At 42.1% G+C, this 27,011-nt stretch overlaps 2 protein-coding genes across 3 annotated transcripts in view; one reads left to right on the plus strand and one right to left on the minus strand.

Moving 5' to 3' along the window:
- Positions 1–27,011, minus strand: part of LOC147337117 (protein NLRC3-like) — a 310,085-nt gene that overhangs the window by 74,811 nt on the left and 208,263 nt on the right. The window lies entirely within an intron of this gene.
- Positions 18,576–21,598, plus strand: LOC147337120 (uncharacterized). The gene is made up of 3 exons (XM_086266102.1): positions 18,576–19,175; positions 19,501–19,831; positions 21,582–21,598. The coding sequence occupies exons 1-3, from the start codon at positions 18,672–18,674 to the stop codon at positions 21,596–21,598; spliced, it is 852 nt and encodes a 283-aa protein (XP_086122228.1). The 5' UTR covers positions 18,576–18,671.

Consider the following 27,011-nt stretch of genomic DNA (forward strand, 5'->3'; position numbering starts at 1 on the left):
GTTTTTAGATGTATAGATTGAAGTTCTCTGGTGACCTGTAATCGTTTTTCTTTGGCGCCAAAGACTATTACCTCAGTTTTTTTTTTGTTTAGCTGGAGAAAATTGTGGCACAACCAGTCATTGATTTCCTCAATGCATTTACCAAGAGCCTGTACAGGGCCTCGGTCTCCTGGTGACATTGTGATATATATTTGTGTGTCATCTGCATAGCTGTGGTAGTTTATTTTGTTGTTGTTTATAATCTGTGCCAGTGGGAGCATGTAAATGTTAAACAGAAGGGGTCCCAAAATGGAACCTTGGGGAACTCCACATGTGATACTTGTCTGCTCAGATGTGAAGTTACCTATTGATACAAAGTATTTCCTGTTTTCTACGTATGTTTTGAACCAGTTTAGTACAGTTCCTGAAAGACCTGTCCAGTTCTCCAGTCGTTTGAGTAATATGTTGTGGTCAACTGTATCAAATGCTGCACTGAGATCCAGTAAAACTAAGACTGACATTTTTCCACTGTCTGTATTCAGACATATGTCATTAAACACTTTGGTCAGAGCAGTTTCAGTGCTGTGGTTCTGTCTAAAACCTGACTGGAAGGCATCGTAGCAATTATTCTGTTTTAAGAAGTAATTGAGCTGTTGAGAAACTGCTTTTTCAATGATCTTACTTAAAAATGGGAGATTTGAGATCGGCCTGTAGTTGTTCATTTGTGTCTTGTCAAGATTGTCCTTTTTCAGTATAGGTTTGATTACAGCAGTTTTTAGTGATTCTGGAAACACACCTGATAATAAAGAAAAGTTGACGATCTGTAACAGGTCTGACTCTAAAGTCTTTGAGACCTTTTTGAAAAAACTTGTTGGCAGGACATCTAAACAGCAGGAGGAGTTGTTCAGTTGACCTAGGATGTCCTCCAGGTCTTTGCTGTTAATCGGATGAAACTGTTTCATGGTGTTTAAACAGTTTTTTGGTGGACACAGTACATATCCTGGATCTGCTGTTGATGTACCAATTGCTTGTCTAATTTTTTGGATTTTTTCTGTGAAGAATTTGGCAAAGTCATTGCAGGCCATGGTCGAATGAAGTTCAGCTGCCACTGACACAGGAGGGTTCGTTAGCCTGTCAACTGTAGAAAATAAGACCCGAGCATTATGGCTGTTTTTAGTGATGATGTCAGAGAAGTAGGACCTCCTTGCACTCCTCAGTTGTAAGTTATAATTGTGAAGTTTCTCTTTATAAATGTCATAATGAACCTGGAGGTTTGTTTTTCTCCATCTGCGCTCAGCTTTCCTACACTCTCTTTTTTCATTTTTCACCAGTGTGGAGTTTCTCCATGGAGACTTTTTCCTTCCAGAGATAACCTTCACCTTAATGGGAGCAATAGTGTCCATTACATTTAACATGTTAGCATTGAAGCTATTGACGAGCTCATTGACTGACCCTCTGGGCAGGTCAGGTGTTAATGGGAAGACCTGGTTAAAAATTGCACTACTGTGTTCAGTTATACACCGTTTTGTGATCACTGTTGTTGATATATTTGTGTGGGCTGAGATTTTACTTTCAAAGAAAACACAGTAATGATCAGATAAGCCCACATCAGACACAGTAACCTTTGAAATGCTCAGGCCTTTGGAGATCAGTAGGTCAAGAGTGTGTCCTCTATTATGTGTGGCCTCTGTTACATGCTGAGTCAGCCCAAAGTTGCCCAGAGTGTTACTCAGGTCTTTAGTCCCTTTGTCCTGAGGGTTGTCCACATGGATGTTAAAATCCCCAGCAATAATTACACAGTCAAAATCAACACAGATCACAGACAGCAGTTCACTGAGGTCATTAAAAAAGTCTGTGCAGTATTTGGGAGGCCTGTAAACATTAAGAAACACAACTTTGGATGGGGCCTTCAGCTGTAAAGCCACATATTCAAAAGACTGAAAACTTCCAGGAGATAGCTGCTTACATTGAAATGATTCATTAAATAAGACAGCAACCCCTCCTCCTCTCCTGCTCGCCCTGACCTCACTGATAAAACTGTAGTTAGGAGGGGTCGTCTCGATGAGAACAGCTCCACTGTTACTTTGGTCCAACCAAGTTTCAGTTAAAAACATAAAATCAAGGCTGTGCTCAGTGATTAAATCATTAATTAAAAATGTTTTCCCAGCTAAAGATCTAACGTTTAATAAAGCCAACTTAAGTGTTTTAGAGGTATTACTTGTCCCCTCGTGTTTGGGAGCAGTCTGTGGCACACAAGGTATGTTTACTATGTTTAAAGATCTTTTAGAGTGCAGCTCTCTGTGTTTTGACCAGGCCACATGTCTCCTGTCACCTAAAAGTACAGAAATTTTAAAACCTTCTAGTAAACAGGGTCCCAGCTTCTCCTGGGAAAAGTCACCACTGCCATAATCCTCACAGCCCGGACCCTTCACACATCACACATCAGACTGCGGAGACAGGGCATGAAGGTGGTAAAGAGGAACTAAGGGGGGCGAGGCTGGGCAATGTGACTTCGATTGCTCTGTTGAGGGTGGGGCTCGATGGCGAACCTTTGGCCGCTCTGGTGGGGGGTTTATGGGGGACAAAAAGGGATTGGGACAGGGGGTAGATCTGAGCCCAGCATTGACCCGCTCCATCATCTCCTCAGTGAATTTCAGGTGTGGGGAGGAGGGAGAAAGGGAGGGGGAGGAGGGTGATGGCCTGTCAGGGGTTTGGGGGACTGGGGAAGGTCGTGGTCCCTTGTCCTGGTCGTTGGTGTTGTTGAGAGAGTTGGAGGCAAATAGGGACCCCTCTTCTTGCCTCAGATGTCTCTCCTTTCTGAGGCTCTTCCCGGGTGGGGGCAAATGGAGCTCCTCCTCAAGGTTTCTGCTGGGCTTTGTCTGTTCTTGGAGTACTGTTTGTTCCTCTTTATGAGATAACTCCTCGTTTATCTCAGCCTTGGCACCAAGCACGGATGGATGACGTATAGAATAAAACAAGTTGGAGGTGAACAGTTTCACCCCTGACTTGTTAAAATTAAATCCATTTGCTTTAAACAGATGCCTGCGTTCCCAAAAAATATTAAAGTTGTTGATAAAATGCACTGAGTGGTCAGCACATGCTGATATAAGCCATTTATTCAGTGTAAACAACCTGCTGAATCTCTCGTCTCCTCCTCTGACCGGCGGTACAGGTCCACTGATGAATACAGCTGCATTCAGAGAGTTTACAGTATTTAATAATCCAGTAAAGTCCCGTTTCAGAACCTCCGTCTGTTATTTGGACACATCGTTTGACCCTGTATGCAGAACAATGTTTGTCACAGTTGGATATTCATCTGCAATTTGAAGAATTCTCTCCTTCAGGTTGTTGACCATATCGTTAGGAAAGCAGAGGACTTTAGTGTTCTTACCGCACATCCTTTGTACATCCTTTACGGCAGAGTCACCCACAATCAGAGTTTCAGGCCTAGCCTTTAGCTTTCCCTGTGGTCTTTTACTTTTCAACAGATTTTCAGACCTTACTTCGCTGCTTTTAGATGGATGGTTGTCCGATATAGATCCAGGGTCCTTTGATAGTGGAGCAAATCTGTTGTGCAGTTTCACATTCAGTTGTTTTGGAGGTTTGTTGTTAACCTTCCTATTCACTGTTGTCCAGTCCTGTTTCCTCTCGTATACAGGGGTAGAAGAGCTTCTCTGTCTCGTAGGAAGTGAAGGCCAGTCGGTTTCAGAGATTTCAGCTCGCTGTGCCCTGCCTGTGGTACGTCCTCCGCCTTCCAGGAGACATGATTTATGTCTTGGTTTTGCACCAAGACAGTCCAAGGGGGGATTATCACTTGAGGATTTATAATAATGATGCACAGAGTCTACTTTCTTGGTCATGTTATCTGTGCTCCTTAGCTGTGTACTAGCTTGCTCATCGCCATTGTTTTGAATCAAAGGCAAGGTTGTTTCATTTCCACACAGTCCATTTACCTCCACGTTTACTTCTAAGCGATGAATTTTTGTCTCCAGTACTGCAATCTTCTGCAGGAGGCTGTGGTAGTCATCTGTGGAGAGGGAAGGCATCTTGTTGCTAGTTAGCCTAGCGGTTAGCCCCTTTCCAGGCTATTGAGGCTGTTCGGTGCCCAGACGCTGTAATCAGGCTTCAGCTGTGTCTAGGCCACAGACACACGGAGCGCTGAGGATAAGGTAACTATAAAAATGTTGCTGTTTCTGTTAAGAACACTTTAGTCCTAATGATCTATAAGTGTCCAGAAGCTATCGCAGGTAAGCTCATAAGGAAAAAAGGGAAAAAATCAGCATAAAAATCAATAAAAATCAATAAAAGAAGCAAAGCATTTAAAGAGCAAAGAGATGAAGCGTCCACACTCACAAAAGGGGAGGAGAAACTCATTACATTACATGTTTAAACTGTAGAGATACAATCATTTTACTGCTGTAAAATCCAAATTTTGTCTTATTTAAAATATAAATCTAATATAATCTGCTTCTTAATGTATGTTCTTTAAAATACAGCGTGTGTTTTTAATATATTATAATGATAATAATTATTATGTGGACATGCATATTAGATCGTTTTTTAGTGAAATATAATCCCCCTAGAAAGGCAGGAAAAGCCCGGAAACTTACTTTAAAACTAAATATGTTCTAAATACTTTAAAACTAAATATGTTCCCTAAAACGGTGACAGAGCTACAGACCCATGACAGCCTTACACAGGTAGCCAGCAGCTGTGACCAGCACTACCTGTGCAGTTAATAAAAGGACAGGTAATGTTTGTCGCGCTGTTGCACACACAGCACGCTCGTTTGTTTCAGTTCGTCAGTTGCAACAAGACAGCTTACCAACGTGTACGTAATAAGCTAATACTCCTGGGTGCTACACACTACAGTGTGCGCTGTACACCTACTTACTGGTTTTGTCGCATCAGTCTGTGTCTCTGAGTTAACTTGTGTTTCTCCTACAGCTCCGGACCGGAAAAAATGCACGTGCTCTTTGTGAGCTCGTTCCCGGCTCGTAACCAGCGCGTTCTGCCGTCAAGGGCGATCATTGGTTAAATGTGATCATGTGACTGATGCAAGCCAGATCCTTTTATTTAGCAAAACTGTGATTAATAGTTAAATATTATTGTTGAGGGGCACAGACAGGACTCCGCACGCACACACACATTAAAAACAAAAAGAATTTTTTTTAAAAAGTTGCCTCAGCAAAAGGGCACCTTGGGCACCCATCAGGAAAGGGGCGGGTGCTCAAGCCCCTCTAGCCCCCCCCCCCCTCTGCACGTGCCTGCTGTTAGGTTAATTGTGCTGATCCTCGGGTTGGGGGATTTGTGTTTGTACTGGAGCGCAAAATTCAAACCAATGGAAGATGGACAACAAAAGTTCAAAGCCATCAGGTGCTCAGGTTAGAAAAAAGAGAAAAGATGCAGGTAAGCAGACGTGTGATTGGATAATGGCAGCTCATCCTGAACCAATCAGACTAAACTCCAAACAATACATTATGTTACAGATTTTAATATTAATTAGTCATTGTTACTTGTTGATTTGTCCTTTTCTCATTGTGTGACGAATTATGACGACTGTTTGGTAGCTGTTATTGTCTCTCTCTCTTCATGTGTGTTTCTCTGGTGAAACAATAGTTTTGTGTTAATGTTAGGGCTGCACGATTTTGCATAAAATGAGAATCATGATTTTTTGGCTTAGAATTGAGATCATGATTCTCTCATAACAATAAATAAACATAAAACAACAAATGTCTCACGTTTTGTTGTTGCAGCAAAATGTTGTCCTGCTTGAAATTCCGTCTCCACCGTTGCTCGACGCTGCGTGTACAGAGCAGGTAGTGCAACAATAGAAAAATAGTTGCGGGACGGCACTGTGTAGCGTTTGTCTAGGGTGTTGATCGTTTTCCTAAATCCCTCGTTTTGCACAGTGTTGATGGAGCCATATCTTTGGTCAGGTGATAAGTGATAGCCTCCGTAATGTCTTTGTGCCTGCGGGAGTTCGACGTGTATAGGGAAGCGCTGTATAAGGTTCCCGTTATTGATGTTTGGGTGGTTGACCGGGACGGATTTTCTCCTGTCACTTTCTCGTCATCCCTGACGTGCTCTCCGTTGTTTTTTCCCTGCTAATTTTAGCATCACACGGCACAGCTTCTGTATCACATGGTATAAGGCTCCGCCCTTGTCATTTGTTGAGCAGGAAGAGTGAGCGCTTGTTTTCATGCAGAGTACGTCCCGGATCAAAATGCGGTACATTTGATCCCTGTTGTCTTTGCTTGATGATTGGTTTGAGTCTTGACAATCCACATCAGAATCAGAATCAGAAAGGGGTTTATTGCCAAATGTTGAGCAGGTTTACAACATTAGGAAATTGCTGCGGTGCTTCAGTGCAAACATAGTGTCATAAATAGCACTTAAATAGACATGAAAAAATAAAAGTAAGAATAAGAATTAAAAGTGCTACGTAGAAAGATATGGGCATGAGATATACATGAGATATATACATGAGAATAAGAATTAAGAGTGCTACGTAGAAAGATATATACATGAGTGCAGGTGGTGATCAGTGCCAAACATGGAATGATGCAGTGAACACAGCGTAGGGTCATGTGTTAGTGGCGGGGACAGTCATACGGTTATTGTTCATGTGTCCAACAGCAGAGGGGAAGAAACTGTTCTTATGGCGAGAGGTTCTGGTGCGAATGGACCGGAGCCTCCTGCCTGAGGGGAGCAGGTCAAACAGACTGTGTCCAGGGTGAGAAGGGTCAGCTGAGATCCGAGCTGCACGCCGCAGTGTCCTGGAGGTGTACAGGTCCTGCAGAGATGGGAGTCTGCAGCCAATCACCTTCTCAGCAGAGCGCACAACACGCTGCAGTCTCTGTTTGTCCCTGATAGTGGCTCCAGCGTACCACACGGTGATGGAGGAGGTGAGGATGGACTCGATGATTGCAGTGTAGAACTGCATCATCGTCCGTGTTGGCAGGTTGAATTTCTTCAGCTGCCTCAGGAAGTACATCCTCTGCTGGGCTTTCTTGATGACGGAGGTGATGGTGGGCTCCCACTTCAGGTCCTGGGTGATGGTGGTACCCAGGAAGCGGAATGAGTCCACAGAGGTGATGGGGGTGTCAGTCAGGATGATGGGGGGGAGTGGGGCTGTGTGCTTCCTGAAGTCCACAATAATCTCCACTGTCTTCTGGGCATTCAGCACCAGGTTGTTGTGGCTGCACCAGGACACCAGACGTTCAACCTCCCTCCTGTAGGCAGACTCATCCCCGTCCGAGATGAGCCCAATAACGGTGGTGTCATCTGCAAACTTGATTAGCTTGACAGACTGGTGGGTGGAGGTGCAGCAGTTGGTGTACAGGGAGAAGAGCAGAGGAGAAAGAACACAGCCCTGAGGGGAGCCGGTGCTGATGGTCCGGGAGTCCGAGACATTCTTTCCCAGCCTCATATGCTGCTTCCTGTCCGTCAGGAAGTCAGTGATCCACCGGCAGATGGGATCAGGCACATTCATCTGGGAAAGCTTGCCTCGGAGATGGTCTGGAAGGATGGTGTTGAAGGCAGAGCTGAAGTCCACAAACAGGATCCTGGCGTAGGTTCCTGGGGAGTCCAGATGCTGCAGGATGAAGTGTAGGGCCATGTTGATGGCGTCGTCTACAGACCTGTTGGCTCTATATGCAAACTGCAGGGGGTCCAGGAGGGGGGCCGTGAGGGTCTTGAGATGGGAGAGAACCAGGCGCTCAAATGACTTCATGACCACAGATGTCAGAGCCACGGGTCTGTAGTCATTTAGTCCAGTGATCCTAGGTTTCTTGGGGACAGGGATTATGGTAGAGGACTTGAAGCAGGCGGGCACATGACATGCCTGCAGTGAGGAGTTGAAAATGCCAGAAAACACTGGGGCCAGCTCGTTTGCACAGTGTCTGAGGGTGGCAGGAGACACGCCGTCTGGGCCGGGAGCTTTCCGAGCATTCAGATTCTTAAACTGCTTCCTCACATCTGCTTCATGAATATGAAGAGTTGTGGTGGGAGGAGGTGGTGTGAAATCCTCTTTTGTGTGGGGTGAGGAGGGGGGTGTTGTAGGTGAACAGTTTGAAGGTGGTGATGGCTCTATGGAGGGGGGAGAGGTGGGGGAATGAGTGTCCAAAGTGCCTCTATTGTTGGGGTCGTTGGAGGTGTGAAGGCTGCCTGATGGCTCGTCAAAACGGCAGTAGAAGTCGTTGAGGGTGTTGGCCAAGAGCAAGTCATCAGTGGAGTGGGGGGTTTTAGGCTTGTAGTTGGTGATATTCCTAAAACCTTTCCACACAGAGGCCGAGTCATTCTCTGAGATCTGCTGCTGCATCTTCTCAGAGTGCTGATGTTTGGCAATGTCCACTTCTTTAGTGAACCTGTACTTGGCCTCTCTGTAGCAGTCCCTGTCTCCGCTTCTGAACGCCTTACTCTTTTCCAGCCACAGCTTTTTGAGTTTAGGAGTAAACCAGGGTTTGTCATTGTTATAACTCACCCTGGTGCGTGATGGCACAATGCTGTCCTCACAGAAGTGGATATAGGAGGTGACAGTGTCCGTAAACTCGTCCAAGCTGTTAGAAGCAGCCTTCAATGTGACCCAGTCTGTAGACTCCAAACACGTGCGAAGCTCCTCCACAGCCTCGTTGCTCCACAGTTTTTTGGTCCTCACGACAGGTTTGGAGAGCTTCAGCCTCTGTCTGTACGCGGGGATTAGGTGGATAATGACGTGGTCAGAAAGTCCGAGTGAAGCGCGGGGCACCGCGCGATAGGCCCCGCTGATCGTGCTGTAACAGTGGTCTAATGTCCTCTCCTCTCTGGTCGGGCATTTAATATACTGCTTGTATTTGGGAAGCTCATGGCTCAGATTGGCTTTGTTAAAGTCCCCAAGAGCAATGATGAGAGAGTCCGGGAATGTCCGCTCCATGTGGAGAATCTGCTCCGCGAGTGCGCACTGAGCTGCCTGCGCATCTGCGTCTGGCGGGATGTAAACAGCGGCCAGGATGAATGAAGCAAACTCCCGCGGAGAATAAAACGGTTTGCAGTGAATAAAAAGATATTCCAGAGAGGGAGAGCAGTGCTGAGCAATCACTGTCACATCTGTGCACCAGCCACTATTAATGTAGAAGCAGACACCTCCACCTTTGGACTTACCGGAGAGAGCGGCCTGCCGGTCCGCGCGCAGCAGATGGAAGCCCTCCAGCTTGAGCGCGCAGTCCGGGATGTCCTCACTGAGCCACGACTCCGTAAAACATAAGACACAGGAGGAGGCAAAGTCTCTGTTCATGCTTCTCATCAGGGCCAGTTCGTCTGTCTTATTCCTGAGTGATCGTACATTGGAAAGGAAGATCCCAGGAAGAGCAGTTCGCAGTCCGCGTCTCCTCAAACGCACGAGTGCGCCGGCTCGCTTCCCTCTCTTTCGGCGTCTCGCTTTCCTGGTCAGAGTCTGCAGTAAATCTGCCGCAGATGCGACAAATATTGGAAATAAATCCACAGGCGTTGTAGTCCTGTAGTTAAGGAGCTCTTCTCTGGTGTAAGAGTATCCAGAGGAGTGCCCAGACACAGAAGAAATGCACAAAAACAAGACAAAAGTAACGCACTGAAGCACCAGGGCATCCATACGCGGCGCCATCTTGGTTGTACATTGCTGGCGTTGCATCTTTCAATGGCAGCAATGGCAGGTATCAGTGCTCAAAGCTTTTGTGTTTGTTTCCAACAAGTTGCCCACCTCGGGAAACAAAAATGTGTTCTTTTACTTGTCAGATGAACATATGAGACACTTTGACTCTTCAGTGCAGTGTGGAGCCTAACAAAGATCTGTTTTGTGTCCCAGCTGATCAGCAGGAGGAGGAGAGTCTGACGGAGCAGCAGAGGAACATTTTCAGCTACTTGGACTCAGCTCAGCCACTACAGAGGAAACAATGAGCTCAACACAGAAGGTGACAGACAGAGCAGGACCATGTGACCAAAGATATTTATCACCATATACATTTGAACATTTGCCATAACGATGTAGCTGACGATAGAATTGACACCAGACAAAATACTTTACAGCTGCACAACTTTATTAAAAACCCATCAATGTATTTTCACTGAAACAAGCAGCTGTTGTTTATGTGCATTAAAGTTATATAAAAATGTAACAGTGCAAATGCAAATTCCTCGCTGACAGTTTAACCAAAAGGCGTTTCCAGTGGAAACTGGCCGACACATCCTGAGCATAACCATGTATAATATCCACTAAACTTCAGAAGAGGTTATACAGTCGTGGCCAAAAGGTTTGAGAATTGCATAAATATTGGAACCTGGAGAAGTTGCTGCTTAAGTTTTTATAATAGCATTTTGCCTGCACTCCAGAATGTTATGAGGAGTGATCAGATGAACTGCATCGTCCTTCTTTGCCATGAAAACGAACTTAATCCCCAAAAAGCCTTACCGCTGCATTTCATTGCTGTCATCAAAGGACCTGCTGAGACCATTTCAGTGATCGTCTTCTTAACTCAGGTGAGAATGTTGGCGAGCACGAGGCTGGAGATCATCATGGCTGTATCCCGATTCAGGTTCTGCAGCTTTAAAGTCCTCAAGGGCCGCGTACTCAAAGACCGCTAAGGCCGAAGTGCGAGGCTCGTAGGCTCGTGAAATGGGACGTCTAGCCTCCGTCGCGCTGCCCAGGTTGCCTAGCAACCATGATACTAACAGCTGGAAACGTTTCATACAGCTTTGTTTGACAGAAATGAAGGAGAACATATTTAGTTCATTTGTTTCTACATGAGCTCTGTGTGATTTGATGAGTATCTGAGGCTGAGACCACAGGACTGTGAAACATGATTGTTGGGCTTCATTTCTGTGCTGAACAGTCGTTTAAGATTAGCTGTAAATAACAATTAGCTGATGTTGTTCATGAGACTAAAGTCATCTCACTGTGGCAATGTAAATATAATATGGCCAATATTATAGTTATTAGACCCAGACCTCCCTTTGCTTAGGCTGCTGCCCCCGCGACCCGGCCTCGGATAAAGCGGATGAAGATGGATGGATTATAGTTATTATATTAATCACTTCACTCACAGACAAGTATCTGTGACAGTGTGTATACAGATGTATCATATATAAGAGACAAATATTGTTCTTTTAATATGTTGGTACTAAATGTGGCTCAATGCTTACATATATGTGTAAAAAGCAAATGTAGGAGCTGTGATAACTGTGTCTGATAGAATGAAGAGTAGACTGATATATGAAATATTCCTTTATTGGGTGAGAAAATCAGACCATGTCATAACTGCTTTAAGTCACACAGAATAGATATCAGAGCCTTAAACAGGCTGACTTCTGCTAAATGGGTCAAACTGGGCAGAAAGTCTACAAACACATAACATCCTTATAGAATATGATGTAACACTATAGATCAACTTAGCTCAGAATATATAAAGCATATAAACAGTTACAGCAATATGATGCAACAAACACAGCAGCTACTGATCCAAAATACTCAAAGCTTCATAGAACTGAAACCAACATTTATTTTTAGCTCCATCCTGCTGCTGATACAGACTTTAGGTTTCTGAACATTAAACTTGTTGCTGCCTTTCATAGTGTGTAGCTTGAAGGCCCTGAGTACTTTCTCCCACACTGAAAACACTGGGATGATCACATTATTTGAACATTACCTAATAAGACTGATTCAGCACAGACAGTTATGTTAAACTTTCCTAGCAGTCCTTCACAAACAGGGAACAGTCTGTCTATTCTCTCCATCTGTCAGCTGCTGCTGGCTCTTCCTCCTCCTCTTCCTCACACACTGCTGAGTTTGTCCTGGTGGATCATCAGGGCTGCAAAGCCTCACAGATGATGTGCAGCAGTGGCTCCCTCAGTCTGTCCTCACTCTGGACACTTGCAGTCGTCACACATGGAAATCAAATGTGTGATAAGCTGCAGGATTCAAACACAAGTGTAACTTATAAACACATCCTAGCAGAGAACCCAGAGTGATGATGAAGCAGAGTGTGGACCCCAGCCCTGCAGCCAGGCCCTGAACTTAAAAAGAATCAAGGCCATCCGCCAGCAGGCCACAGCCAGGCTCCACCATCAGCCAGCAGGCCCAGCCAGGCTCCACCATCAGCCAGCAGGCCCAGCCAGCAGGCCACAGCCAGGCTCCACCATCAGCCAGCAGGCCCAGCCAGGCTCCACCATCAGCCAGCAGGCCCAGCCAGCAGGCCCAGCCAGGCTCCACCATCAGCCAGCAGGCCCAGCCAGCAGGCCACAGCCAGGCTCCACCATCAGCCAGCAGGCCACAGCCAGGCTCCACCATCAGCCAGCAGGCCACAGCCAGGCTCCACCATCAGCCAGCAGGCCTAGCCAGGCGCCATCATCAGAAATTCCGCTTCCGAGTCCCTCGTGGTGGCCGCCTCGTGCTCTCGCTTCAGTATGCCACCCAAGAAAGGCCCAACACCAGAGGAGGTTGAGGACATTAAAACCTCCCTCGGAGTGCTGTGCGGAGACGTGGCCGCAGTCAGGGCACAGCAGGAGCTGCCTCTGGGGCTTCTGGAGGAGGTAAAACAGCTACGCCTCCAAAATGCCGAGAAGGACAGACGGATCATGGATCTCGAGCGGCGGGTGGATGAGCTGGAGCAGTACACCCGTACGAACGACGTGGTCATCAGCGGTATTAAAATCAAGCCGCGCTCGTACGCGCGCGCGGTGGCCGGGAACGTCGGGGAGCCCAGCGACGAGGAGACCCACTCGGTGGAGCAACAGGTGGCGTCCTTCCTCCAAAGCAAGGGGATAGAGATGGACCTGGAGCACATAGAAGCATGTCACTCACTGCCCAGGAGGAGTGACAGACTGCCGGCCATCATTATGAGATTTGTCAATCGGAAGAACAAGGTCGCACTGCTGAAACAAGGACGCAAACTGAAAGGCACGGACGTTTTCATTAATGAGCATCTGACACGAAAAAACGCAGACATCGCGAGGAAGGCAAGGCAACTGAAGAAGAACGGTAAAATACAACATACATGGGTAACAAACTGTAAGATTTTCATTAAGCTAAGCGGGACACCAGAAGAGGCAAAAGTACTGATAGTGAGGAACATGGAGGATCTGGACAAGTATAACTGACACCAATGTATCAATTACACCAGGAAATGACATGGACACGTTGAAATTAGTTCTTCAACAGAAAGTAATTGATCTAGATTGTGAATATAAGGAGCATAATATAATAGATCCAGAAATAGATTCTGAAAGTAACTTTCTCTCTTCTTTTGTTAAAAATTGTAATTATTTCACTCAGGAACAATATGAAAAAGAAATTAACCTAGACGGGAAGCTCTCATTAATTCACTTTAACAGCAGAAGTATGTACTCTAATTTTGATTTCATTAAGGACTATTTGCAACAATTTTCTCGCCCCTTTAGTGTTATAGCCATCACTGAAACTTGGTTCAATGTCGATAAAGGAATAGATTTTTGTTTGAATGGATATGATTTAACATACATGAATAGATTAAATAAGGCGGGCGGCGGGGTTGCTATATATGTTCATAACTCTATAAAATATAATGTTGTAACAACTATGTCTATGGCTATTGATGGAATTTTGGAATGTTTGACTATTGAGATTATGAATGAAAAAAAGAGAAATGTTATAATAAGTTGTATATATCGGACACCCAGTTCAAGTATTGACACTTTTAATGAATGGATAGAAAAAACGTTTGCTTCGGTGAACCAAAAATTACTATTTATCTGTGGTGATTTTAACATTGATTTGCTAAATCCAACAAGGTTAAAAGCCATTGATGACTTTACTGACACGATGTACAGCTTATCACTATATCCAACAATAACAAAGCCAAGCAGAATAACTTCACATAGCGCCACTATTATTGACAACATTTTTACTAATGTCATGGATTTCCAAACTAATAGTGGCCTGCTTGTCTGTGATATAACTGACCACTTACCAGTTTTTACTTTGTGTGACTGTGATTTAAAAAAAATAGATACCAAGATCATGATAGCAAAGCGAACAATAAATGAAGAAGCAATTCATGCCTTCAATTTTGATTTAGCACAACAAGATTGGAGTTCGGTGTATGAAGAGTCAGATGTGGACAAGGCTTATGATAATTTTCTAGATATTTTTACTATGTGGTACAATAAACATTGTCCTGTAAACGAACACATGACAAAGAAAAAAAAGATAAAAAGTCCTTGGCTCACAAAAGGAATTATTAATGCTTGCAAAAAGAAAAACAATCTGTATAAACAGTTTATCAAAGTAAAAACAAAAGAAGTGGAACAAAGATATAAAGCATATAGAAATAAATTGACTGATATTATAAGAACGAGCAAACAACTTTATTATAGAAGAAGATTATATGAAAATAAAAACAATATAAAAGGAACTTGGGATGTGTTAAACAACTTAATTAAACAAGGATCTTCTGGAACATCATATCCTGAATATTTTACTGATGCAAATGGTGAAAATCACAACATGAGTAATATTGTCGATGGGTTCAATAAATTCTTCATAAATGTTGGCCCGGAACTAGCAGCGGACATCCCGTGTCATAAAAATGAAAATATCAGTAATATAAAATCAAATCCCTTTTCACTGTTCCTCTCAGCTACAAATGAGCAAGAAGTAATAAATATCACATTAAAATGTAAAAGTAAGTCTTCAATGGATTATCATGACATAAATATGTCTGTAGTTAAACAGGTTATTCTGAATATTGCTAGTCCCTTAACATATATCTGTAATTTATCATTTCAGTCCGGTTGTTTTCCAAAAAAAATGAAAATTGCGAAAGTAATACCACTATATAAAAGTAATGACAAACACAGTTTTACCAATTATAGGCCGATTTCTCTACTGCCTCAATTCTCAAAAATTCTAGAAAAACTTTTTAATTCAAGATTAGAAAAATTCCTTGAAAAACATCAAATAATAAATGTTGGTCAGTATGGTTTCAGAACGCAAAGAACCACTTCAATGGCGATAATTGAGGCAGTAGAAGAAATTACTGATACACTGGATAAAAATAAATATGCAGTTGGTATTTTTGTTGATCTCAAAAAGGCCTTCGACACAATCAATCACTCAATTTTACTGGATAAATTGGAAAGATATGGTATTCGAGGGAAAGCTGGTAACTGGTTAAAAAGTTACCTAACAGGTCGGGAACAATATGTTAGCATAGGGCATTACCATTCAGAGAAACTTGGTATTACATGTGGTGTTCCCCAAGGGTCAGTGTTGGGACCAAAACTTTTCAATGTATACATAAATGATATTTTTGATGTTTCTCAAGTACTTAAACTCATACTGTTCGCAGATGACACCAACATATTTTTCAGTAGCGATGATTATACTGATCTTGTAATGACCGTAAACAGGGAGCTACAATTAATAAAAAAATGGATGGACATAAATAAATTATCATTAAATATAAATAAAACTAAAGCAATGTTTTTTGGTAATTTAAAATATAATATAGAATTACCAATTATCATTGAAGGTGTACCAATTGATAATGTGAGTGAAAACAAATTTTTGGGAGTCGTAATTGATAATAAAATTTCATGGAAACCCCACGTCAGACACATAAAAACCAAAATTTCTAGAAGCCTCGCAGTTTTGAACAAAGTGAAACAATTCCTTGATAAAGATGCACTTCGTACTCTGTACTGTACCCTGGTTCTTCCATATCTTACATATTGTGTGGAAGTGTGGGGAAACACATATAAAAATACAACTAATCCATTAGTCACAGTACAGAAACGAGCACTGCGTATTATTCACAAGGCTGGTTATCTAGATCATACTCACAAATTCTTTCTTCAGGCAAAGTTACTTAAATTCCAGGATCTGGTTAATTACAATACATCCATAATTTTGTATAAAGCTTTTACTAAACTTTTACCGGCAAATTTACAAACTAGATTTGAAATTCGAGAAAAGGTTTATAATGTGAGAGGCTTTGGAGAATTCAAATTACCCAGAACTCGAACAACCCGTAAAGGTTTTTGTGTGTCTGTATGTGGTGTGAAAATCTGGAACAGTCTGAGTTTACAATTGAAACAATGCAAAAATATTCATAGATTTAAATTTCTCTACAAACAGTTGGTCTGGTCACAGTATACTCAATGATGCTTTTAGTGTGCTCTGTAATGTCTGTTCTCTTACCATTGCTGGTATGGATTCCAAAATAAAAAAAAATAAAAAAGTGTGCGTATGTATGTACATATATGTACTTGTGTGTGTAGATATATATGTATGTATATGTATGTGTGTTTGTTACTTGTAGTTATTACTGCCTGTTACCTGTGGTAATGCAATTTATAATTTATATATTCTGTATTCAGTTATGAAGACTCTAATTGTTGTTTGCGAGCTGCCGCTTAGATGCTTGTATCTGCCCGGGGCTGTTGATGGGTCTGTATGCAATGATGGGCGTAGCTGCGGGAAGTTTATTGTTTTTTTTTGTTGATGAGTGAGTATAGGGGTGGGATTTAATAAGTTTTCTTCGTCCCACTCCTTTTTCAGGCAATTTTTGTTTTTTGTTTTGTGTATTTTATGTTCAATATAGGTATTTGTTGTGCCTGAAAATGAACAAATAAATGAATGAAATGAAATGAATGAATACTTTTATTCCACAATCAGAGAGAAAGAAACAGAGAGAGAGTGCAGGACAGACAGACAGGTGACAGTCTCAGGTGTACACACTGCTACACAACAGCACCAGAGAAGCAGGATTTAGTGTTTGTGTTATTACGAGTGTAAACAAGAAGAGTTCCAGATGGTGCAGTGGACACATGTGTGACTGCTGTGATTAAAGCATCTTTCTTTCAGCTTAACGAGTGAACCGTCAGCTCGTTCAAACACACGTTAAAGTGCGTTTGGCTCGACACCACCGAACAGAGGCAGCAATATAACACAGCTAACATTAACAGTGCAGTGGATCCTGCTTGTGCCGTGATGTTCAGGACTGCAAACCGAGCAGCATCACTGACTTTCAGCTTGTTGTGTTTGTGGATATATGACTGACTTTAATTATCCACAAAATCATCACATTCTCTGTCAGATGAAGGTCGACTATTGAACGGCGTATATTTTAAAGGCTTTAAAACCAAGTTAACGCTGAAAGTACAAACATCACTAATGTCACATAACTCTGCCGACAAGGCATAGCTATGGCTATGAAATGCTCTTTGTGTATCACTTCTTCATTATGAAAGATGTCATTAATGCACTAGTAATGTCTCATCTGGAGTATTGTTCAATCATTTGGTCAGCAGCTAATAAGACAGATCTTAACAGACTTCAGTTAGTCCAGAATAAGGCGTCCAGATTAGTGTGAAGATGTTCATACTATACTAATATTGATCAAATGCATAATAACCTTTCTTGGCTTCCTGTACAGGCTAAAATATTCTATGGCTTACTTGTAGTTCTAAAGAAAGCAATTCTGTTAAACACACCACATTTATTCTGCTCAGCTGCAGTATCCAGATGAAATACATCATCATATTACACAGTTTTCAACAAACTGCAATTTAGTAAATGCTCGAGTTAAAAGTAACGTTTTGTAAAACTGTTACATTTAGAGCAACTTTTAAGTGGAATAAGTTGCCTTAAAAAATTAGAGAATTATTCAAAACTTCAATGAACACTTAAAAGCCGATTTACAGAGCTTTTAGTTGTTGTAAATATTGTAAGACATGATTTGTTTTTGAAATTTGTGTAATGTGCCTCAATGTTATTGATATTATTATTATTATTATTGATTGCTTATATTTGAACAATTGTGAAACCTCACTGTGGATGTAAGAGTGAAATTATGTGGATATCTTGAATCCACTTTATTGTGTAATATTTTATGTGAGTATTTGACGGAAGACGAGCAACATCTGTTGTGGAAGCTAACGGGGTTCCTTTAGAATAAACAAACATAGGATTTATTATCACTGAATAATTCTGTATAAATCTATACAAATTATAGAAATATGTAATAGGAAACAACAAAATAATCTAAATTATAAAATAATGTGTGTGTGTGTGTGTGTGTGTGTGTGTGTGTGTGTGTGTGTGTGTGTGTGTGTGTGTGTGTACACAATCAGGAGGGATGGGCATGATTTTAGTGTTTGAACAGTCATGAATTATCTTTAACAGCAGGTTGGATGTAATGTGTTAGAACTACCAGCAGGTGGGGATAAGAGACCTTTAAGGTGTTTGGTGCCACGCTCCACCTTCAGGTTTAAAACTAGTGTTAATGGAGTTTGAAGGTTGAGTTTGTTCCACGACTGCATTTCACTCACTGCCTCTGTTTGTATCTCTGTCACTGCAGGACCAACATGGAGCCAGAAGTCAGCGCTCTCAGGAGGCCGACAAACCTCACAGAAGAAAGGGAGAGAAAAAACACACCTGTGACGAGTGTGGGAAGGGTTTTACTGTGAGGGCTAAACTAAAACAGCATCAGGTCATCCACACTGGAGAGAGACCGTTCAGCTGTGACTTGTGTGGAAAGTCTTTTTCCTTGAAGGGTCACCTAAAAAAACACCAACTCATCCACAGTGGAGTTAAAGCGTACAGCTGTGATCAGTGTGGCAGAGCTTTTACTCAAAGTAGCAGCTTACAGAGGCATCTAGTTACCCACTCTGGAATTAAGGCATACAGCTGTGACGAGTGTGGGATGGAGTTTACTCTGAAGGCTTCACTAAAACAGCATCAGGTCATCCACACTGGAGAGAGACCGTTCAGCTGTGACGAGTGTGGAAAGTCTTTTTCCTTGAAGCGTTCCCTAAAACAACACCAACTCATCCACAGTGGAGTTAAAGCGTACAGCTGTGATCAGTGTGGCAGAGCTTTTACTCAGAGTAGCAGCTTACAGAAGCATCTAGTTACCCACTCTGGAATTAAGGCATACAGCTGTGACATCTGTGGAAAAACTTTCAGCCGGAGAGGGAGCCGAAATACACACCTACGCATTCACACCAGACATGATGTGTACTGCTGTGAACAGTGTGGCAAACAGTTTACAACAGACGCACACTTACAACAACACATGTTTACCCACACTGAGGAGAGACCTTATCAATGTGACCTGTGTGAGAAGACTTTTAAATCTCCACAGCACCTGAGACAACACCAACAGATCCACACCAGAAAGAGACTCTACAAGTGCAGCTACTGTGAGGTATGTATTTATATTGTTATCTTGTCATTTTAGCCTGACTGTTTGGAACAACTCTGCTCATTAAACTGTGTTAGCATGTTAGCAATTCTACTGCATGGAAAAGCAGCTCTGAGTGATTATTCAGATTTTCCTTTCAGTTATGATTTTAGTATTACTGTAGTATTATGGTGGTAGTATTGTAGTTATTGCAGCCCAGTAAACTGAGTGTGTTAACTGAAACAGTCAAATGTAGTTGGACGTCTGCAGAGATGCTCTTTATTTCAGGCGACGTTCAGGATACAAATGTTGAAGGACTGACTTACACTGTCTTTGTGTCTTTGTTTAGAAGCAGAGCGACACAGATGGATCCAGTTCTCAACCCTGTCATCACTGTGGTGGTGGGAAAGACTTTCATTGTGACCTCTGTGGAAAAACTTTCAGTCGGCAAAAGACCCTAAAAAGACATCAACGTAGACACACTGGAGACAAACTGAAATACTGCAAAGAATGTGGGAGAAGCTTCACCACACCAAGTGATTTAAAACAACATGAACTGATTCACAGTGGGGTTAAAAAGCACCTCTGTGATCAGTGTGGGTCATCCTTCACCACTGCATGGAAGCTTAAAACACACAAACGAGTCCACACAGGAGAGAAACCACACAAGTGCAGACACTGTGAGAGAAGCTTCTCACAGTCAAGTAATCGTAACATTCATGAACGTGCACACATGGAAGGAAACTACAGCTGTGACCAGTGTGACAAGAGCTTCAGGAATCTCAGTTCATACTCTGCACACAAACGATCCCACGTTACTAATAAACTGTTTCACTGTTACCAATGTGCCCAAACATTCACCTCATTGTCTGCTCTGTGCAAACATCAGCGCGATCACTCAGGGCTGAAATCACTCCCATCACTGGATCACAGTGAATCTGAAGACACAGAAAGATCCTCTGGTTTCTGTGTCAGACTCAAAAAGCTTGAGATCAGGCTCCACAGAGTTCAGATAGAATCATTTAAACTTGTGTTGAACTGAACTGGTTGCTGGGCTGAACTTCTACATAATACAGATCTACATGGGATCTTCTTTTCTGTTGTTTTACTGAGTCAGTTTTGTCCTTTTTTCTCTGTCCTGGTTTTGCTCGTCTGTAAATGATTGAAACTCAGTCAAATAGTTCATTGTTCTCCAGCAAAACGTTTTGGAAACTCATGTTTAACCTTTAAAACTCTGACATGTTTTAGCACACAAGGCTTCATCGTTCACTCATGATTGGACCATGAGAACAAAGGTTTTTAGTTCTTTCAAAGAGAGTCTTGGAGATGTTTGATGTTTCTGTTTTTCTGAAACCACCTGAAAGAAAAACTATTTTTCTTGCTTTATGTAGTGTGGAAGTTTTTAATGTTTCTTCATCTGTGATGTTCTTGAATGTGTTCACGTGAAGATGGTACAAATAAACTGTCCTTTCAGCTTTAGCTCCTAATTTATTCATTATTTATGGATGTAGCACAGCAGCCGTCTCTTGATTAACACATGGAGGGCTCGGGATCTGATGGTGTCGTCTCCCTAATTTGCCCACTCAGTAAATCTCACTCATGGCCAAGAAATTGAAATAAACCTTGTTTCCCTGCTGGATAGTGATCCACTGTAACTCTGCTCCTCCTTCCTGTTTAGGATTTCTGTGGCTGAAGTAAAATTCCCTCCATCCATCACTTATCCCAGCTAACCCAAAGTGAAATAAAGTTTTGCTGGTCTTAAAAAAGCATTACAATAATGGGCATTACCAATGCAAACTGAATGATACAGAAGATGAAAGAAGAGACTTTGATCAGTTAATAAAGCTCATGATCTGGATTCATTGTGGCTGCTACACAGATACTTCTGGGTCACTTCTCTCAGTTAGGAACCTTCCTCACCAAACTGACTGTTGGACCACACCCCTGGTTTCATGAGAAATTGTTTCAGCCATGATTTCTCTTCCTGTATTTCAGAGTAAAGACTGAAGTGACAAATGGAAGCATGTTTAAAAACACAATGTGAGAGAGACGTTGAGGTCCTTAGAAGTTACCCTGGGTTTTTCTGTCACCCTGCTAGATGTTACACACCTTGTTATTGGACTGATTTCTACTGCTGGACTACTCCTGCGGAGAGTAACAATACTCTTACTAATTAGCTCCCTTTCACACCTTTGGGGATATTTATTTTTGTGTTTGCAGCGCTGTGAGCCAGAACAGCGAGAGAAAAATCTGCAACAGCGACGAGCCGAATGCTTACGTGAATCGCAGCAGCTGCACATGTGCTACGCTGAATTAGAGGATATCTTTGCTCTGGATTTCTATTTCTACTTTTTCATTTCTATATGATTCTTCTTGCATCTAAACAAAGATGATTCAATTTGCTAAATGTTGATGGCTCTTCGTGCTCAGGTGTAAATGAGACGTAATATTTGCTCTTGGTTTGGTTCTCCTGTACAGAACCTTGCAGTACAACAGAAACCTAAAAACATTCTTTGTAGTTGTTATTCTTAGTTGTTCTGCTGCCTAAATACCACAGGGTCTGATTATGAAGTTATTGAGCTGCACATACTTTACGACCTGCTTAAGTTCGAGGTCACAGCGTCTGTAGAGCAGCTGGAACATAATGAAGTCTACAAGGTTAAAGTTTTCTCTTCAGTTATTGTTCTTTCTGCTGCTTGGTTTGATGGATCTGAGAGCTTTTGTTTTTATTATTGTTATTATAATTATCATTAATATTTTACTCTCTAGAAGCTTTAAAATAGTGTTTGTGTTTGAAAAAATTGATTTAAGAATTGAACAGAAACATCTGTCCTTCTGAAAATGGCCCAAAGGCACGGAGACAAAGTCAAAGGATGCAACCTGTAACTTTCTCTTCCTTCATGTCAGGACCATCATCCATGATTTATATAAAATGCATATAGCAACAGTAGCACTTTAGTTTGGACTTTATGATTTCTGTAACTGGAAAATATTATTTTGTTTAAAAGGGCGACATTAACATTAAAATAAATGAAAGAAGCTTCAGCTGAGAGCTTCATGCAGTCATCATCAGCAGCTCATAGCAGTCACAGCTCTTTATTACGCAGCTTTGCAGGAATTAAAGTGGCTGAAGTGTCAGAGTTTGTGTGAGAAGCTGCTTCATGGACAGCTGTACACACGTCTTTATTATTTCTTCATAAATCAAACACACAGGTTTGTCTGCAGATGATTTAAAGTGTGTCGTTGTGCAGTTAAAGCTGTTTGTGTGACGCCCTGACCTCCTGTGAATGAAACAGCCAATCAGATCCATCAGAGAGAGAGCAGGAAGTGTTGTGTGTTTGTGACAGAACAAGGAAACAGTGATGATGATGAACATAAAGGTCCTCTGATGTTTCCTGTTACAGTAACGCTTGTTCATCTGTTGCTCTCCTACACTTTCCTATAAATAAAGGAGAAAAAGTCCGTTTAGTTTCATTTCCTACAGCTCAGAGTTACACTTCACATTCCTGCAGTCACATCAAAAAGCTTCACTTTGGTCCAACATCTACATGTTAACATGAAACACAGACAGACTCAGAACATCTGGAACATCTGCACTTTGACCCAAAGTGCTATAGCAGGATATTTTCTGCATATTTCTTATGTTGGACCTGTTTGAACTGTAAACGACCTGTAATCATCTGTAAATGGTGTGAGACACACTGAGGCCACCTACAGGGCAGCTGGGGAACAGCAGGGATCTGAAATCATATGAGACGTTAGTGAGTGAGAAGAACAAACGGACTTAAGATGGCTCGAAGTGATCAAAGTTGATCTAAAACAGAAGATAAATCCACTGATTCTTTGTAAAGTTCATCTGCTGCTCACATGAATCCATGAAAGATTTATTTCACTGAATGTTTCTTCAAAGCTCATTTCAACCTGTTGAAGTCATGAATGAAAGTGCAGACTGAGAGTGGATCACATGATGTTTGAGGTGTGTCATGTGACATGTTCAGTATTGTCACACATGTCTAGATTGTCCCTGATATCATAACTGCTCAAACACTGATGATTATATTTGAAGAATTATTCCTGATGGCAGCAAAGTTTGAATGGAGCTCTCTGTCTGTGCTGATTTGTCGCCCTCTGGAGGTCAAAGCATAAACTGCATGATGTCACTGTAACCACCACAGTGACAGGAAGTGTTTTTAAATGATGAAATATGTCAGTGATGCTGATAGTGTGTTCATCACAGACGTTCAGGCTTCGTGTTGACATGAATCAAAGTGAAAGCAGAGAAACTGGAATGAATCAGGTGTTTTTACCTGGTGTAAATGGCAACACATTAAAGGTGTATAGACAGTAGAGATGTTTGAAAAATCTTAACAGTTCAGTAGCAGTGCCTCGCTCGTCACTTCTCACGGTAGATGACTTTAAACTATGGCCCGATGTTAGCTACATCCACATTATTAATGACTTGTATTTTCCGAAGGTGTTGTTGGCGAGGAATTGTGTAATTATAAGAGCACCGAGGCGTATAATTACCTGCACAGCAACAACATTGATAAAGTACTGCTCAACAAACAAGACGACTTTATTTTTCTTAAAGCACCTGTAGAGCCGAGCCAGAACGCTAATCAGGCTAAACACTTAGCATGGCTAATGCTAAGAGAAAGTGGAGTAGTGGAGACAGTCGGCTGTTCCTGTATCGCCGGATTAGGGAGATCATGTAGTCATGCTGCTGTTCTGTGGAGGGTATTTCACTTATCTGGATATCACAATGTTTAAATGACTGAAACAGAAACACTGGACTGGTCAAAGGCTGACTGGGGAGTCACGCTACTGCCATCCAGCCACAGGGGACTGTCCTCTCCCCCTTCCTCTTCACCCTCTACACCACAGACTTCAGCCACTGCACAGAGACCTCCATCTTCAGAAGTTTTCTGATGACTCTGCGGTGGTTGGATGCATCAGCAGGGATGATGAGACAGAGTACCGGGCTGTGGTCGACTCCTTTGTCACGTGGTGTGAGCAGAATCATCTGCAGCTCAACGTGGCAAAGACCAAGGAACTGATCGTGGACTTCAGGAAGACCAGGAAACACTTGACCCCTGTTTCAATCCAGGGGGTCAGTGTTGACATTGTGGAGGACTATAAATACCTTGGAGTACACATTGACAATAAACTGGACTGGGCTAAAAACACCACAGCACTTTACAGGAAGGGCCAGAGTCGTCTCTATTTTTTGAGGCGACTGAGGTCCTTCAACATCTGCCAGAAAATGCTGAGGATTTTCTATGAGTCTGTTGTGGCCAGTGCGATCCTCTATGCTGTTGCATGCTGGGGGAGCAGGCTGAGGGTCGCAGATGCCAACAGACTTAATAAACTGATCCGTAAGGCCAGCAATGTTGTGGGGATGGAGCTGGACTCCCTCAAGGTGGTGTCGGAGAGGCGGATGCTGTCCAAGATAAAGACAATGTTGGATAACACCTCCCACCCACTCCATGACATGCTGGTCAGTCACAGGAGCTCGTTCAGTGAGAGACTGAGATTACCGAAAAGCACCACTGAACGACACAGGAAATCATTCCTGCCTGTGGCCATCTCCCTGTACAACGCATCCACTTAACACACTGTTTGCTGCTACAGCTACACATGTTTCTTTTCCAAATATTTATTTATGAGTGACTTATGTATGTATGTATGTATATATATGTATATATTGTACTATTCTTAGTTAGTGTATTGTCTGTCTTGTCTTAATGTTGGTTTAAAATGGAGCACTGTAACAAAAAATAATTTCCCCCAGGGATCAATAAAGTATTCTGATTCTGATTACATGGAGTACTGTTTACTGTTTACATGTCAATGCCACTCGTTAACTTTGTGTGGGCTGTATGCTGCACAATAACAGGTTAAATACAAAACTTTATTTGAAGACATCTGTAGCACTGCCTCAGTTCTGGATGTTTCCACAGACTCCTCTGTGCACCTAAAGAAAAGGTCAAAGGTGTTGAAAATCTCCCAATTCTTTGAATCTTTGGGCTGAAGGAAGGACAGTACTCGGTGTATAAATGCTCAATCAACAATCATTTATTTCCATATAATTCAACACTTAAGAGCATAAGAACCATCATGATGGGGAGACCTGCCTGCAGAGGGTCACAGCAAGTCTCAAAGTGGTGACGGGTTACACAGCCTCTTATAGCTTCTAGCGGCCCCCACCTAGTCGTAAAAGCCTAAACATTCACATTCTTTCTCTCTTACGGCGCCTAAGTTATGACCTCGGCTCCTTGTCTTTCTGCTCTCTGTAAGGTGGGGGTATGGAATGTGGTCTGTCTCTTCTATTATCGGCACAAGGTCCTCTGCACACAACATTCTCTTCATGATTCAGCAGTATGACATGTCAAGAAACAGTGTAACACATTCAACAGTGTCAAGTAATACAGGTCAATCCAATAGATCTAATGATTTTCACACTCTTTTAAGTCAGAAGTATAATGCAAACTAAAACTACATACTGATCACACACTCTATGTTAAAGGCAAGGCAAGGCAAGTTTATTTGTATAGCACAATTCAACAACAAGGTGATTCAAAGTGCTTTACAGAGACATTAGAAACAAAAACAAATAAAAAGCATGATTTAAAATTGATTAAAACAAGCAAATAAACTAACTAACTAATTAACAAACAAACAAACAAACAAAACAGTATATAAAATCAAAACAGATCAGAACAGTAGATAAAATCAGTAGTTAAATGTAAGTTTTGAAATTTAAGCTTAAAAGTGTGGATTTGGTGCTTTATTCAAATGCAGCTGAGAACAGGTGAGTCTTCAACCTGGATTTAAATAAACTGAGTGTTTCAGCTGATCTGAGGCTTTCTGGGAGTTTGTTCCAGATATAAGGAGCATAAAAGCTGAATGCAGCTTCTCCGTGTCTGGTTCTGACTCTGGGAACTGATAAAAGACCGGATCCAGATGACCTGAGGGATCTGTTTTAAGAAGTAACTGAGCTGTTGAGAAACTGTTTTTTCAATGATCTTACTTAAAAATGGGAGATTTGAGATCGGCCTGTAGTTGTTCATTTGTGTCTTGTCAAGATTGTCCTTTTTCAGTATAGGTTTAATTACAGCAGTTTTTAGTGGTTCTGGAAACACACCTGATAATAAAGAAAAGTTGACGATCTGTAACAGGTCTGACTCTAAAGTCTTTGAGACCTTTTTGAAAAAACTTGTTGGCAGGACATCTAAACAGCAGGAGGAGGAGTTCAGTTGACCTAAGATGTCCTCCAGGTCTTTGCTGTTAATCGGATGAAACTGTTTCATGGTGTTTAAACAGTTTTTTGGTGGACACAGTACATATCCTGGATCTGCTGTTGATGTACCAACTGCTTGTCTAATTTTTTGGATTTTTTCTGTGAAGAATTTGGCAAAGTCATTGCAGGCCATGGTCGAATGAAGTTCAGCTGCCACTGACACAGGAGGGTTTGTTAGCCTGTCAACTGTAGAAAATAAGACCCGAGCATTATGGCTGTTTTTAGTGATGATGTCAGAGAAGTAGGACCTCCTTGCACTCCTCAGTTGTAAATTATAATTGTGAAGTTTCTCTTTATAGATGTCATAATGAACCTGGAGGTTTGTTTTTCTCCATCTGCGCTCAGCTTTCCTACACTCTCTTTTTTCATTTTTCACCAGTGTGGAGTTTCTCCATGGAGACTTTTTCCTTCCAGAGATAACCTTCACCTTAATGGGAGCAATAGTGTCCATTACATTTAACATGTTAGCATTGAAGCTATTGACGAGCTCATTGACTGACCCTCTGGACAGGTCAGGTGTTAATGGGAAGACCTGGTTAAAAATTGCACTACTGTGTTCA

The sequence above is a fragment of the Aulonocara sp. 'chitande type north' Nkhata Bay genome, linkage group LG3, assembly GCF_057382095.1.
Source record: "Aulonocara sp. 'chitande type north' Nkhata Bay isolate Kocher_YH1m ecotype deep benthic linkage group LG3, A_spYH_male_GT1.1, whole genome shotgun sequence".
Lineage (NCBI taxonomy): Eukaryota > Metazoa > Chordata > Actinopteri > Cichliformes > Cichlidae > Aulonocara > Aulonocara sp. 'chitande type north' Nkhata Bay.

What these genes read in the sequence shown, in the direction of transcription:
- LOC147337120 (XM_086266102.1), top strand. Translation starts at nt 18,672, where the DNA reads ATGGAGTTTACTCTGAAGGCTTCACTAAAACAGCATCAGGTCATCCAC. An exon ending in ACAAGTGCAGCTACTGTGAG is followed by an intron (nt 19,176 to 19,500) that starts GTATGTATTTAT and finishes GTCTTTGTTTAG; the next exon opens with AAGCAGAGCGACACAGATGG.